The 15055-nt window shown below is 40.6% G+C and overlaps 1 protein-coding gene across 1 annotated transcript in view; it reads left to right on the plus strand.

Moving 5' to 3' along the window:
- LOC128851283 (synaptonemal complex protein 2-like) overlaps positions 1 to 15055 on the plus strand; it is a 28438-nt gene that overhangs the window by 9851 nt on the left and 3532 nt on the right. The window contains exons 15-31 of the mRNA XM_054059129.1: positions 49 to 94; positions 693 to 738; positions 1534 to 1598; positions 3114 to 3162; positions 4271 to 4326; positions 4935 to 4992; positions 5556 to 5712; positions 6772 to 6821; positions 7714 to 7810; positions 8213 to 8304; positions 8465 to 8525; positions 10289 to 10420; positions 11131 to 11252; positions 12533 to 12627; positions 14032 to 14131; positions 14210 to 14268; positions 14739 to 14802. Coding sequence (XP_053915104.1) covers positions 49 to 94; positions 693 to 738; positions 1534 to 1598; positions 3114 to 3162; positions 4271 to 4326; positions 4935 to 4992; positions 5556 to 5712; positions 6772 to 6821; positions 7714 to 7810; positions 8213 to 8304; positions 8465 to 8525; positions 10289 to 10420; positions 11131 to 11252; positions 12533 to 12627; positions 14032 to 14131; positions 14210 to 14268; positions 14739 to 14802 — 1349 coding nt within the window. The remainder of the gene's footprint in view (positions 1 to 48; positions 95 to 692; positions 739 to 1533; positions 1599 to 3113; positions 3163 to 4270; positions 4327 to 4934; positions 4993 to 5555; positions 5713 to 6771; positions 6822 to 7713; positions 7811 to 8212; positions 8305 to 8464; positions 8526 to 10288; positions 10421 to 11130; positions 11253 to 12532; positions 12628 to 14031; positions 14132 to 14209; positions 14269 to 14738; positions 14803 to 15055) is intronic.

Below are 15055 nucleotides of genomic sequence, written 5' to 3' on the forward strand. Positions count from 1 at the left end.
TAATAGTAGCTCCAGAGGATGAAGCTGTAGTTTCCTTGCCTCCTTCAGCAAAAGAGTCTGCAACTCCATTTCCAAGGACAAAAGCTAAGACTAGGTAAGCGTCTCAGACAAAAACTTGTATGGTGCTTTTTTTCTGGATTTGCTTTTTATGTTTTCCATCCCTTGGTGTTTTAATGCCTGTGATTGAGATTTATTCTATCAATTATTAAATGGAAAAGAATATTCTGGTTTGCCACCCTGACTAGCAAGGCTGATTACAGAGTTACAGCACTTTGGAGTTGCAGAATGGGGATGTTTGATTACTAGCTTGGATGCTACTTTGTGACTTTACTCCCTCATCAATTTAATCTGAAACAATATGAGCATACAGTTTTATTACAGAGTTTAACTTCAGCCCTGTAACTGGAACTCAAGAGATATGTAGCTATCTGTAATGAGGGCTGTGAGTTTTGTGAAAAACTGTGAATTTGAGTTCACCTTGCATTACTAATACCTTTTTTCAGTTCTTCTCAGTACAGCGTTTCTTATAGTTAATGAGTTGGACTTTTGTAGAGCTACTATGCGCAATTTAAACCACTGATTTGATGCTAATAGGTACAACTTTTTCTTAGTACCTCGCAAACTGATTCTTTGGGCTTTAAATGAACAGCCTCTCAGTACTAAGTTCCCCTCACGTGTCCCCTTATCCCCAGTGAGAAGTCCCTAGAAGAAGAATCTATGAAGGAGTCAACACCAAAGGTATGTTTGCCTCTGGGCCTGAGCGAGGAAACGTGCGGCAGGGAAGAGATGCTCTGGTGGAGTTGTGGAAGCAACGGCTGCCAACCTTATTCTGATGTGGTCCAATCAAGTAATTCAAATGAGTTTATTTGGTTGCATGTATCCCTTGGCAGTGCTGTGCTTGTGTCCAAGAGCACAGCATATGGGCAACCAGCCTGGCCCTGTGTGGGATGTACTCACATGTCACAAGACCCCTGTGGAGTTAGCAAGTGCAAAGATTTACTTTCTGAAGGGAAGAGAGTCTTGGAAGCCTAGAGATGTGTTTATTCAGTTTTGTATCTGAGCTCTAACGATCTTTCCGTGCCTAGATATCTATCTATCCAGGTATATGAAAAAATACCTATGCACTGCACAAAAGAAATTAAGTTTCCAAAGCAATAACTTTAATTTGGAATAGGTACTAAGTTTGTGTAAAGAATAACATTTTAGAGTTGTTCTTGGGTTTACGTTTCTAGGTACTAGGTTTAGATTTAAACTATTTTTTAAACTGACGGTTCAAAGGCTTTGTAATGCTTGTCCCCTGCGCGATGAAATCAAAGCTTCTGAACTACTTTATCTTCACACCTTGGCTCCCCAATTTCAGCTCCAGGACTCTAACTTCTGGTAGGAAAGAACAGCAGGGAATGGAGATGGCTGACTTGTGATAGGAGAAATGATGTTTACTGGCATTCCTTATCTCTGCTTTAAGCATGCTCTAGGATGAGAACATGATTTTGCTTATCATACTTTCAGATCCTGTAACCATTCTCTTTTCAGAAGGCTGTTACCAGGGAAAAGAGAAATAGAAAAACAAGTTTGACCAAGCAGATGACCGAAGACAGGTATGACACACAAGCCCTCTGCCCATGCACGGACTAGGGTACCAGGTGATTTTAGACTATTAGTAGCACCACTGGGGGCAGGGAGCACCCTTGGGAGTGGGCTGTGTGAACAGAATAGATAGCAAAACGAGCATGAGACTAACAAGGCCATAACCTGTGTGTCCCCAAAGCAATAAAGACTTCATAAGCTGACTTTAGTCTGCCAAAAATTACATCACTTCTGTGGTACTACACCATGCTGGCTTTACCATTTTTCCTCAGTCAACCATAGTCTCTTCAGTGAGTCATGAGTCAAATACCGAAGCTTTATGGGATATTGTCCCAGATTTTTGACAATCTGTGTCATAGAGTTTCAGGATAGGCTTTCTCTGTTTGTCTCCTTCCTTCCCTCTCGTGCACTGGCCTACTTGCATTCAAAGCTAGTGGCACTGTGGCAGAAGCACTCAAGAGTTCGAGAACTATATGCAGTCTCTGGCACTGGAAGACTGTCTTGTTGCACTCTGCTGAGCTCTCTGCCAAGTGTTGTGTGCAAGTTAATGTCTGCTACTGGGCAGGAGAGCAAATTAACTCTAGGTGATGATTTCTGCTGTAGTTCTCACTGTTTCAGGGCTTCCTTGTGTGTTCTGCTTCAGTCTAATAACCCTTAGCTTAAAAAAATACAGAATGTTTAGATTTTTTTTGTTGTTGTTGTTGTCTGTAAATAAAATTGGGGAGAATTAATGCAGAATTTCGTCATTATTACAGGCTCTGGCTTTTAAGATCAAATGACTGGATACAGCACATACTGGTTGTGAAACAGGAGTAGAAGTGTAGAGGAAGAAAAGTTCTTAGTTCTGTCATTCTGCTCCCTCTAGTGTTTCATCTGAAAACGAGCGTTTCCTTCAGGGAGCTTTAAGGAGAAGCTCTCAGTTCTTTCGTTTTCCTGTTTCCCCATTAAGAAGGGGAATGTGTACTGTGTGTTGAGCAATAATTGTAGGATTTTTTTTTTTTTAAATAGTTACGATTTGGAGAAAGAAATAAAGGTTAATTTTAAATGTTGAAAGGCAAGAAACCAAAGCCTGGATGCATACAGAGAGGTGATTAGAATTTTTAAAAGGGAATTAAATGGATTTTTTTCTCTTAAGTACCTCTGAAATTATAATTTCATTAATGTTTTTTCTACCTTCTACTATTATTGGTTATGTGGGAGCAAAATGTCAACTACATGAAGAGGGACAGCCTAACTTGCTTTATATCTTCTGAATATTTCTCTTAAAATTAAAAATTTATACTTGGAAGAAAGTGTAAGAATCAAGACAGACAACAATAGAGACTAAGTGGGAGAGGAACCAGTATGTTTTCAGAAGCTGAGAAAACAGTTTTTTAGACCTAAGTATTTGAATATTTACTGTATAACAGGGCTCATAAAGGGGGAGGGCGGGGTGGAAACCGTATTATGCCCCATTTTCTTTGTGAAGTTCTATAGGGCAATTCTTCATGATTATATATCACTGCCACATTAACATTGTCTTGCAGGAAGGAAATATATGACTTCGAGAACTCAGACTCTGCAAGTCATGAAAAGGTAAAGTCATCACAGTTGGGAGATGTTCTTAGCTGCTGAGCTGTTACCTTAGTACAATAACTTGAAGCAGGGGATATCTCTTTTGGCAGGAACACAGTTAGGATGGGTGTGCTGTTACAGCAAAACAGACAAATGGGAATCGGAGGTTCCTGTATTTCTCTACTGTGCAATACCTGGAAATGTGTTTTGGATTAGGGGGAGTGCTCATCACTTCTTGAATGTTGTGTGTGGGTACCGCGATAAAACACGGGAATCTGAGCTGTTGCTTGAATGAGGCTGTGTGGACTTCAGTTTTTGTGATTGAAGTTCAACCTTTGTTTGTATTTTACCAAGTATTGAAAGCAAATTGCTTTCACTTTATACTCCTAGGATAAACCGGAAGAGACAAATCCTTTTCAAGCCACGCTTAGCGTATTGAGAATCTCTAGTTTAAAGCCAGTAATTGCAAAACTTTCGTTGGAAATTCAACTTATATTTTCAGACTGTTAGAGAGTTTGAATGAAAATTAGTCACTCTGCTTTGCAACTTTACCAGTGTGGGTTTTCCCAGGAAGCTGAAAACTTGCTCCTGATGGCTTCCTGTGTACAAACCCTTTGGCTTTCAGCCTCTTCCCTGGTGTAGGTACTGTTACTGTTGCCTGTTAATATAGAGATGATGGATGCTTGACAGGGCACTCGAGATTTCTGTTATGACCAGCCACAGTGTCCAGTCCTTGCTGCTGCCACTGGGTGTCAGCATAACCCCCGGCTTCATGGTACCCTGCCCAGTGTTCCAGCAGCCCCGTTGAAAGGTAGTCCAGGTGCTGCGCATGTTAGTAGTGGCGTTAGTGCTTAAAATGACATTTCTTAAGATGTTCTTGCTTAAAATGAGTATTATTCATAAAGCAAGGAAAAGAGAAAGCAACTACGTTTAAAATGACAAATGTTTTTCTATTATAACTTATGATGCTGTTTCAAATTACAAATCCCACTCCATTAAAAAGTTGAGTTTCCATACTGGATATGTAATTCATTCCTTCTCTAGGCCTTTTGAGTCCAAATATGTTTTCATTTTGTGGATTATTTTAATGGGTAATTGAACTTTGAGACAGAACCTGCTTCTGTTTTAGGTTGCTGAAGCCGAAGGAAAGATTCTTGGCCAAAAAGTTTCTTCACAAAATCAGAGGTAGAGGATTTATACATGCACTATTTATGAGCCTTTTACTCTGTGGAAGAGGAATGAATTGTCTCAGTTAAACTGTTTTGGGATCAAAAAGGCTGTGTGGTGTTTCTAATAAAGGAGTTCCTTTCATAGCTGCCACACTACCTGTGAATGCTGTTGGCGCTAGTATTTTAAACAGTACTCGAGAATCTAAAAGTTACTAGAGAGAATGACTCCTGTCCACTTTGACAATAATAAGACTAACTCTTAAGCATCCCCCTTCCCTAATTGTATGTGTGAATGACTGACTTAATTTTGAGAAAATGCTTAAAACCTCCACCTTTCCTTGGCCACCTCCAGCTACAGCAAGCTGCCAGGAATTTGCCACCTCTCAGTATGTAGCCTAATTTTTCTTTTAAAAGATGCTGAATTTCAGGTATCCCTGATTTTCTACGTTCAGAAAACAACCAAAAAAGAGATACTTAGCTAATGACTGCATATTAATAGTTAGGTCCTCCTGCTGATCTGTTAAGGAGCCCTGCCATTGTTATTTGGCTGTACCCCTTCTGCATTACTGTGATGTGCTGTTGCAGCATCTGCTCATCTAATTTGGGTCTTAATGGGTTATTTAGCAGGAACTATGAAACAGGAAACAAGAAGGAGGAATCAAACAAGGTCGAGAGAAGGCTGGTAGGTCATGTCATCTTTGATTGCTCTGTGTGTCCACCTGTATGAATTTGTTACACCCTTAAATAGGCTGAAGTTTAAGGATTGTCCGGCTTGGGGTGAAGGAATATGATGATCCTGGCAGCCTCAAAATGCCCTGCTTGTTGCTACAGAAAGCAGTACTCAGGGTGCACCAGGACTGCCAGACTAACGAGTGAATGTCTGTGTTCCTTTTTTTTTTATTTCCTGCTGTGCTCTTGGCTGCAATTCGGGCATTCCAAGGCTTTCCTCCTTGTGAGAGCGCTTTAATCTGAATGCAGGAGGGAAGGGGAGGCGAGGACACAGGATGCTGTAAACCCCGTGTTGGCAAAGGGCAAGCACCTGTCTCTTTGTGTGTTTATACTGCTGGTTTGATAGTTAACTGTTCCTATTTTGGCAGATTTCACAGCTTAAAGTACCTCAGGTGTTGCACTGTGGGGAGGAAGAAATGGAATAATCTGGTAGTAAATAAAGGGGAGTGGCTGGGGGGCTTCTGTGTGGACGGAAGGAGCTCACTGAGCAGGACTTACTCTTAATAGTGTCTTTAGTCCAGTTACAGGAAACATCTTTTCTCTGAAAGCAACAATGAAAACTCAAGCACTGGTCAGAGTGAAAAGAGCTGGATCCTTGACTCTCAGAAACAGCCATTGACAAAATCTCTTGACTATACCAGAAAAAGACAGAGAGTGAGAAGGAGATTAAAAGGTAAGCTTGGTCCCTGTTGACACTTTGCTATGTGTGGCATATGATATTGAAGATAAGGAAAAGGCTGACAATGATTTGAGGAGGAGGATTTGACTGAGTCCTGAACTGAGTAGGCAAGAACAGGCTCTCCAGGCCAGCAGTGAGGGGTGCCCTGTAGTGGAGGCACATTGTGCACTCCTGTGCTTGAGGAACTAGAGTTCCATCCCCTTCAGTTAACGTACGGGGATGAAATTTGGCATGTAAATGTCTGTGTGGGTGCAACCCTCTGCATAATGGGGCTGAAGAGCCCGTGGGTGCTGAGCTGATGACTGTATTGGTGCTCTTGAATGCAAGAGGATGATCGTCTCTGGAGCTGCTATACCTCCTCCCTACAACATTCCGCTCCGTCTCTCCAGAAACGCAATTGATGTGGCAAGTAAACCATGAAAAACTGTGCACTTTGGAGACCGTGGCACCCTGCTCCTCTGTTTATTTACTGACTGACCAAATGTCCTCTGATTTACGAAATGAGATCTGATAACCTCTGGATAGCGCAGGCCTGACCAACAGCTTACTTCCCCCATGGCTGTGCCCCCATGCCTGTGCCACCTTCTGGGACCTCCAAATTGAAACTAAATTGTACTGAAAGAGTTGGAATGTTTCTGTCCATCTCATGGGAGATGAGCCTTGCTCAGGTAGCTGTTACTTTCTGTAGGGATGAAAAAGCAAAAGGGAGTTGAGGAAGAAATTATACTTTATACTGTATTCCCCTGGGAATTGTTTTCAATCCACTGTTAGCCTGTGTTACCCCAGTGGGGGCTTGGAGACCATCAGATAAGCTGCTGAGCTTGCCTCTTTTTTGGCAGCTGCTTGAGATGCAGTGAGTTGCATACATTTGCATCATTTAGAAGCTTTACTAGAAAGGGGGTTGGAAGATTAATGCAAGTGTGACATTTTCTCTTGTTAGGTACCTAGCGATCTAAGCTCAAACCAGGATTTTCTAGCTGTGATGCAAACCTTAACTGGGTAAGGCATGCAGTTGCATTGTCAGTAACCAGCTAACCTTTTTTATACTCACAGTGCTTCCCATGTCTTCTGCAAGTAGTGGCAGTGACTATGAGACAGAGAAGGTAAGGAGGGATGTTCCACTTAGGTGTCTAAGATTTTAAAGCATTACTTATGAAAATATTTACAAATGCGTGGGAAATAACTAAGTTCTTGTTATCTATTTCATCAAACATTCTGATGGCTAAATTTTCCTACTAAATGTTGCTGAGACAGTGCTGGTCTGCTGGAGGCTGGGGAAACAAGGAGCTCTTAGGAACACATGTGAAACTTCAAAGAAACAACTGCATGAGCCGTAAACAAGTTGTCCTAAAACTACAATATTTACCTGTGGTAAATGGAAAATTAGGCAGGAATTGATATGATTGGTGTGACATCTGACTTAGCTGGTGCAAGTGTTGCTCCAAGAGGGATGAGTTCAGCTTTAGGGTGTATGCCAAGAACTAGAGGTCCCTATGCAAATACCTGCAAAAATCTCATTGGGTCCTACCAGGTTGTCCCTATGATGTCCTCTACCCTGTCCTGCTAGTTGGTGCCTTGGGAAAGCTCATATTCTCCTCTGTGTTTTGCTGGCAATTTTCAGGGCTTTTAATTCAAGTCCTGTGCTCACGCTGAGCCTAACCAGTAGTTGCATCAAAAGCTTTTCTTTTTCCCTGGAAAACTTTTCTTTTATCTCTTGAATAAAATGCTTTTGTTCTACTTATGAAAGGCTTTCATCCACTGTACAACTTCAATGGTTAAGGGAGAACTTACGCACACGTTGAACTTCAGGGCATAGATCTTCAGTGTTGGAAAGTGCTGTTAGTATATTAGGTGTATTTCAAATGTATCTCTGCTCTTAGTGTGTTTAAAAACCAAACTAAACAAACAACCCCTTTCCCCCTCAAAAAAACCCCAAGAGCCCCTTATTTCTGTAGTAGTGTTTAAATAAGATACGTGGACTTGGCTTTGTATTAGCAGGGAGCACCAAGGCGAAGAGGTCAAAAGGAGATGCTGAGGAAAAAAAGTACATCCAACTCCAAGACAGAGGACTTACCTGCAGTGAATCATGCTGGTATTTCTTCTTTATTCATCTTTAGTGCATTCGAAAAGTTTTGTGTGTGTGTTTTTTGGGTGTGGTGTGTAATGTTTTTTTCCCTTTTTGCACTTTTTTCATAAGTGTGCTGCCTTGTGATATTTCTTGTAATGACTATGCAGGCTGGATATTGTTTGTAGATGCCTCCTTGAGTAGGGAGAATGTTTAGTTGCAGCTAACGAGAGGTGAAGGAATCAAATTCAGTGGCAGCTTAGAAGTAAAACAGTCTTCAGACTGTGTGAGCCGCTGTCTCTTCCTTGCATGAAGAGACAGAGGAGGGTGGCGTTTTCTTTTTTCTATATGTGTCATTAAATTGAGATTTCTAGTCAATACATGATTCAATCTCTACTGCCTATGCCATTTGGCTGATATCTCATGCAGATGAAATGTCCTCAGAGAAGCTTGAATGGGATCCACTATCACTTGATGCCTCTGCCAAAGGCTATTCCAGTGATGCGGAGAAGGCCACGCAGGTGCAGTATGCAGCACTTGAATTCCTTCTAGTTTACTGTTGGCTAATTATCTAAAGTCAATGTATCATGTCACTTTGCTTCCTATAACTAGACAAGCCCAGACAATTTGTCTGTAGTGCAGGTTGAGTACCTTCTTACTGTGTTTTCCTTCTTCCCTTAGAAGTTTCCTGATGCATCTAGCAACTTAGCAAGAGAAGAAAGTTCTAAGCGAAAGGACTCAGGTCTGTTCATCTTGATAACATAGCAGAGCTATTTAAAAAGTAGGAAGGCGTGTTGATGGAATTGTCTTTTTTCTTTCAAAGACAAGTATGCACTGACATTTTTGATATTTGAAGGATACTTCTTGCATGAGAAATCTTCCACTTCTCTGTTCTGTATATTATGACAGACTGCTTTTATATGCATTCCTGAGTTCATCACTAACTCTTAAATCCTGTTCTTGATTATGGAGAAACTACTAGTGTAGTTATTAAGAGCTGGAGATGTACAGACCCAGTCAGTAAAGAAAAAAATGTGAAATAAGTAAAAGTTAGTAGTTAAAACGATTTTTTAAGGGCTTGAAAGCACAGTGCAACTTCTTTTTTTAAAAAAGTAAACATCTCTGAAAGCTGTTGGTTTTCTCGTACCTGAGAATATAGACATAGGCCATTATAAGTATTTGGTAAATGATGACTTCTATTACTGCTATTTTTTTTTTTTTAGTAAGTGACATTTAAGGAGTTTTTTTTATGAAACCGAACTTGCACAGTTGAAAACTGCAACACAGTCCCTTTGTGACTGGAAGCAACTGAACCCCAAGAAAGTCAAGCAGAAATGGTCTGCGTTCATCGTAATATTCCTGATGCTATTGTAGATTTGAGAGAGAATGTCTTAAAGCTGTTGTTGACTATAAACAGAGTCACCGAAGCTTTCGTCTCAGATAAGGGCATGCCCTTTTTTGTGAGCTAGCTACACTAGTGTTCCCAAAGTGTCTCTTACCTGTCTAGCATTTGCAGAATATGCCTTCACTACACCAATACAGCTGCTTAATGTTGGGAAAGATACATACTCAGGATGTAATTTTTATCACTGTTTACTCTACAGTCTTATAGTAGGAGACAAGTTGATACCATGCAAAGCAGAAATTAGGGTTATGTTCAGAAAATTCAGATGCGATCTGTTATTACACTTGAATACTTGCTCTGTGAAACCTAAATCTACATCAGTGTGCTCCTTGTGGCTCAGCTGTCCCCCTTGTTATGCACTCCACCACCTTCCTGCTTTCTGCTCTATGGAGGCTCCAGAGAGATGGTTAGTCAGACAACTTGCTGAGCTCAGAAAACAGTGAGACAGAGGGATGATTGTTTTGGCAAGTTTTCCTTAAAATATAAGCTGCAGCCTTTCTCACCATGTTCCTAAGGGTTTTTCTGTGTTAAAAGTAGTTTAACTCTAGTTAAAAGTAGTTTAACTCTAGTTGCAGAAGAACTTACAGTTCTAGAAGCTGCAGAAAAGGCAGCTGTTACAGCACTGATGATATGATTGTTTTTTCTCTCTCTCTCCTATGTATTTAGGCTTTTTTTTTTTTTTTTAAAGCAACAGCTCAAGTTAGCTCAGGAACAAATGAGCATAAACATTTGATTGTAAGATTGGGCTGGAAAAGAGAAGTGGAAGAAACCAGATGAGTTTTTCTCTCTAGTTAGAGAAGTGGGCCAAGAAATCAAGTTGTCTTTCAGGCAGAGAGAGTTTTCCAGTTATCTACATGACACCAGGCAGCCTGGTTGGCTGCTTTTGTTAGGAAAGAAACTGGCTGTGAAGTATTATACTGTCCTATATGCTGATGACAGACCATAAAATAAAGTTGTATGCTTTTCTTCAGGATTGGTAATTCCAGTGGTGGTTTTTGCTTGAGTATTTGGTAGGTACTGCCATGTACCTCATGCAAAATAAAACAGAAAAAAAAAAAAACCAAAAACCTGTTCTGAAACATTTTCTGTTCTTCTTCCAGATATATCAAGTGGTGCTATCATAAAAAAGCCTAAATTTTCCAGTCAGGAAACAAATAATTTGTCCTCTGACACTTCCTATAAACCAAGGAAACCTCTTGATTCAGTAGAGAAGGAAGTGGAGATCCAAACAGGTAAAGTCAGGTTGGCAGTTAAGGTGAAGCATTTAAATGCTTTCAGCTTTTCTTTTTTTTGATGGTAGAAATTGCAGTCATGTGGAAGCTTGAAGAAAGGTATCTGTAGGGAGGATATCTTTTCCAAATGTCAAAATGCAGCAGAAGGCATGCATTGGTGCACTGCCACATGTGTAGAGGTAAGAGTAAGGAAGTTGGGGTCCCCTGTCCACAATCCACTTGGGAAGCCACTTCAGTGATGTATGCGCCTCATAGTCTTTCTGAATAGTGATTGTCCAGAGATATTAAAAAAAGAAACGGAATAATGCGTGCAGATAATGGACAAAGTAACTGCAAAACATGGCTAACTCTGAACAGAAGGGTGGGGGGTAGGGTTTCTTTGCAATTAATAAGTAGAATACAGGAAAACACTTGCCTGACTTTTTTTTTTTTTTCCTTGTGCTGTGCTTTTGCCTCATTACCTGCAAATATGTTGCTCTCTGTGTTTTCTTAGTATCGTGTCTCTTCTTGCATGCTGTTTTGTAATAAGTTTTTCTCAATGTGTTTTGTGGCAATTTCCCTCCTGCTTGTGAGCTGTAGAAAAGCAAAACCCAAATTCCAGTTCTTCAACAAACTGTTTTTATGAACAACTAACCCTTTTGTAGCAGGAGGGCTTACGTTCCAATAAGCTCTCCAGCATGGTACTAACTGGGTATACGCTTCTTCTCTAGGTCAGGAAATGCATGATAGTGTGGATGCACTTTTTTCCAAGATTCTGCATGAAGACTTCACTGATTCTGGGGTGATTACTGCATTTGAAAGCTTTATTGGTCAACTAAAGAAATTGTTCTGGGTAATGTGCACTCTCTTATCATGTGCATATTGTGTGGCGTTTTCTTGTAGTACGTGAAATTACCTTTTTATCACTGGGGGAGATGTTGCAAATATCCTGTCCATGTTTTGTGCCCCAGAGCAGGGTTTTGGCTGCAGCATCTGTTAGCCTGGAGCTCTTGGAAATATTTTCCATAACCTGCATACTTGGACTAGTGTTACAGAAATGCATAAGAAAGTTTTAATTGTTGGGGTTTTTTTTCTTTTTTGTCTTATTTATATGTTGGAATGTCAGATTTGGTTAGGCATTTCAAATACTTTCCTCCAAGGAAAAGCATCAAAGGTTTTTGAAAGGTAACCCATTGTAGTGACAATGTACCTATATTGGAGCTGTGAGTCATTGTTCTCGTGGGCACATCTGAAATGCAGTAACTCCATTTTGGAGGACAGAGCAGTTTCACTGTGATGTAAGACTATGCAGCTTTTTCATAATGTAAAACAAAGCAATACAGGCTGCCGCTATTGACTAGAATATGTGTAGATCCATAAGGATGTGCTTGTATCTGAGATTAATGGTATCTGGAAGTGTTGATTGCACAAGTGGTAGTACATAAGCTGTGTAGTCTTGGTTCACTCAACTATATAGATGTACTTGACATGTGGTGCAAGAAACTGCTACTGTTGATTTAGCCACAACAAGTAATGTCAGTGTTAAATCAAGTTTATTATGAGAGGACAGTATCTGACAAAGTCTACTAGTGTTTAAAAGCTTTGAACAAACCAGATGCTGCAGAGCAGACATGTTGAATCAGCACTTTGTATTGTGCAACCATGATTTTTTTTTTTTTTTAAGCTTGTGGTAAGTGTTCACACTAAACTTTTGGCACTAACGTGACTCAAGCTTGGAAGTGGTTGCATTTACAAATCAGTTATGATTTAAAATGCACGCAGATTGTTTTAATGCTGATCTGAAACAATGCTAATGAAGACCTGTTTTTGTGTGGTTAAGTATGCTGGACTATGGGTTAAGCTCTCTTCTTTGCTGGCTGGGTAGCATGACCTGAATCTGCACAGGTCATACAGAGGTTTGTTGGTGTAACTAGTGAGACTAAATGAAAAAAGCTCGTATTTGCAGTACCCTGCTTTATATGTCAAACTTCAGTTTAAATGTCTTAATATGGTTTCTGCTAAGCTGTAGGGCAACCTGCTGGGGGATTTATATTCCAGAGAAAAGCTTTGCAAACGACTTCTAAGTTTTTGCTTGGGCCATTGGCCATCCCTAATGATGCGTCCTCTTGCTAGTTCCGGTACCAAAGGATGGAGACTAGTGCACAGAATGCGCTGAGGACTTCAGAGAAGAATGTGTCTACCCTGCTGAACCAGATACATGAGTGCAGGTAAGTTGTCTGCTGCTGGTTGAAAACGCTTCAGCTTTTTGTAAGTTCTGATTGATATGAAAAACAATGTCTCTTCGTAAGTGAACCTGACAATAAGCTACTGTACTTATGGTTTGTAAGGCAAAATAGCTTTTGTGTCTTCCTTTTCTGTAAGTAGAGTTTCAGCAGCATAGCTTCTGTGACTTATCCTGCTTTTCTCTTAAGACAAGAGAGGATGGATTAACTAATGCAAACCAAGCTTGAGTTACAAGCAGTTGATGAAGCAGTCTTTAGGCTGCCTTCTGTTTGTCATCAGTGTTTAAAAATCTTTGTTAAACTTAGTAGGCTCTGGTTTTACATTTTTTTTTTTAAGAAGCCAGAGTCCAATTTAATTAATGAAATGGGGGAGAAGAAAAGTGAGTGGTTTATTATAGACTTATTTCTGTATATTGTTTCCGTGTGCATGAAGTGTCAGTTAGTGGACCCACCAGGGACTCACAGTATGGGACTTTAAAAAGGTCCTTTTGCTTTACAGGTTTTCAAATTTATAATTATAATATTTATGTATTTCTTACATGCAAAACACAAACACAGCTTCAGATGTGATTGTCTACGAGGTCTGTCTATATATACTATTAAATAATAACCTTCAAAGTACGAAATCCCTGGTATCAATAGGATATCTATGAGCAGAATTTGCTTGTTGTTAAGGTTAATGGAGAAGTGTTTGTTCTTAAAAAAAAAAAAAACAAAAACCAAAACAAACAAAATCAAGGAGTGATTTTTGGGGTGGAAAATACTTGATGGTGATGAGCTGCTACCATGCTTTGATGTTATTAACTAAGCAACCTGGAGCCAACCAGAGCCATAGGATAATGGGAACAGAGCTGTACCAAATCTGTCCTGCCACAGCAGAGTAGTTTCTAAAGTCAACATCAGATGGTGGCTTGGCATCCCACTTCCAAGGGAAAAGTGGCAAGCACAATCAAATATGTCACTGGTTAAGGTTTAGAAATCGCTGGTATGCTGTGACAACACTGTACATGTGTATCAAACCCATGATAGGAAAACCCATCAGAGGTTTTGTGCCAAGATGCTGTCTTCAGCTTGGGAAATCTCTGCTGAAATTCCTGGTGGCTGGGAGACAATACAGAGCAAGCATTGCACTGGGAACCCTGTTGTACATGCAGTTCTGGGCCTTAGTTACTGTCTGCTGTTTGAGACAGGCTATTTAGCTGAATTCGTCTTCAGTTTGACCTGGTATGGCTATTCACATGCTCTGTGAGGAACCTGACAACAAAACTGCCCCATGTAGTTCAGCAAGGAGGTTTGCTTCTGCCTAAAGACAGATTTGGTGCTGAAGGGGTTGTCATCTTTACGCTACTGCACCTTAAAGTGTCAAACTTGTTTGTTTTCCACTACTAGGCTGAGTAAGCTGGAGACCTTCCACAAGGTTGTTGTTGAAGAGCTTGCCAGTCTTGAGAAGGAAACCCAAATCCTGACAAACATGGAGAAGGATGCAGTGGTTTGTATGACTTCTTGTGTGCCAGGCCATGGAACTACCTCTTCCCAAATAATGGGGCTTTTCTGGACTCTTTTTTAGGACTTTTGGAATGTGCAGTTGCTCAAACTGAATACTTTCTGTAACCAGCAAAAGCAAAGGTACATCTCCACTAGCTGTCCTGCATGCTTACAAGTTCTAATGGTCAGAGGACACCAGTTAGGATGATGGCATTCTAGCTGGTGTATCGGGAAATATTCTGTTGAGTATGGCGTCTCTACTTGGTGTCCATCGACGGAGCTTTCACTACTTCTTCAGGGTTTTAAATTGGGACTAAGGTGCAATGAGGGACTCTACAGGGGAAGCTGGGTGAGACGGACACATACCTCAAGACAACTGTACCAGAACCTGGAACAAGGTGCACCTTTTGTTCACATCTGTAGGGGACAGAAGAGGTGGAAGGAGAAGTGATCGTTTAGTATACAAAAGATACTGTCAGTGTAAATGCTGGATGAAAAGATGTGAAGGGGTAATTCTCAGGTTCATTTTTATTGGTAAATATATCAGTCAAGTTTCATCAGTAAGTGCTAATGCTTTGCAGACAAACTAACCAAGCTCACTTTTCTTCCAGAATTCAGTCAGACTCGGGCCTGGGCGAAACAGCGAGTTTGGCAGACACTATCCAGAATACAACGGTAGGTGTATAGTATGTGAGCAGCTCAGTCCAGGTGGTGGACTCTGAGCTGCAGCCTGACTGGTAACTGTTGAAAATGAGATAATGAAACTGAAGTCCTTGGATGGGCAATCTTTGGTTAGCTGCTCTGTGGGACTTCTTGTTTGTGAGACTCCTGGTCCTGATGAATGGAAAGCATTGAGAAAGTGGCGTTTATCCTGCTAGGGACAAGGGAAGGTGATCGAAAAACATTTGCCTAAGGGAGAAGGTAAGGT

Source organism: Cuculus canorus, chromosome 2, assembly GCF_017976375.1.
Source record: "Cuculus canorus isolate bCucCan1 chromosome 2, bCucCan1.pri, whole genome shotgun sequence".
In the NCBI taxonomy this organism is placed as follows: Eukaryota; Metazoa; Chordata; class Aves; order Cuculiformes; family Cuculidae; genus Cuculus; species Cuculus canorus.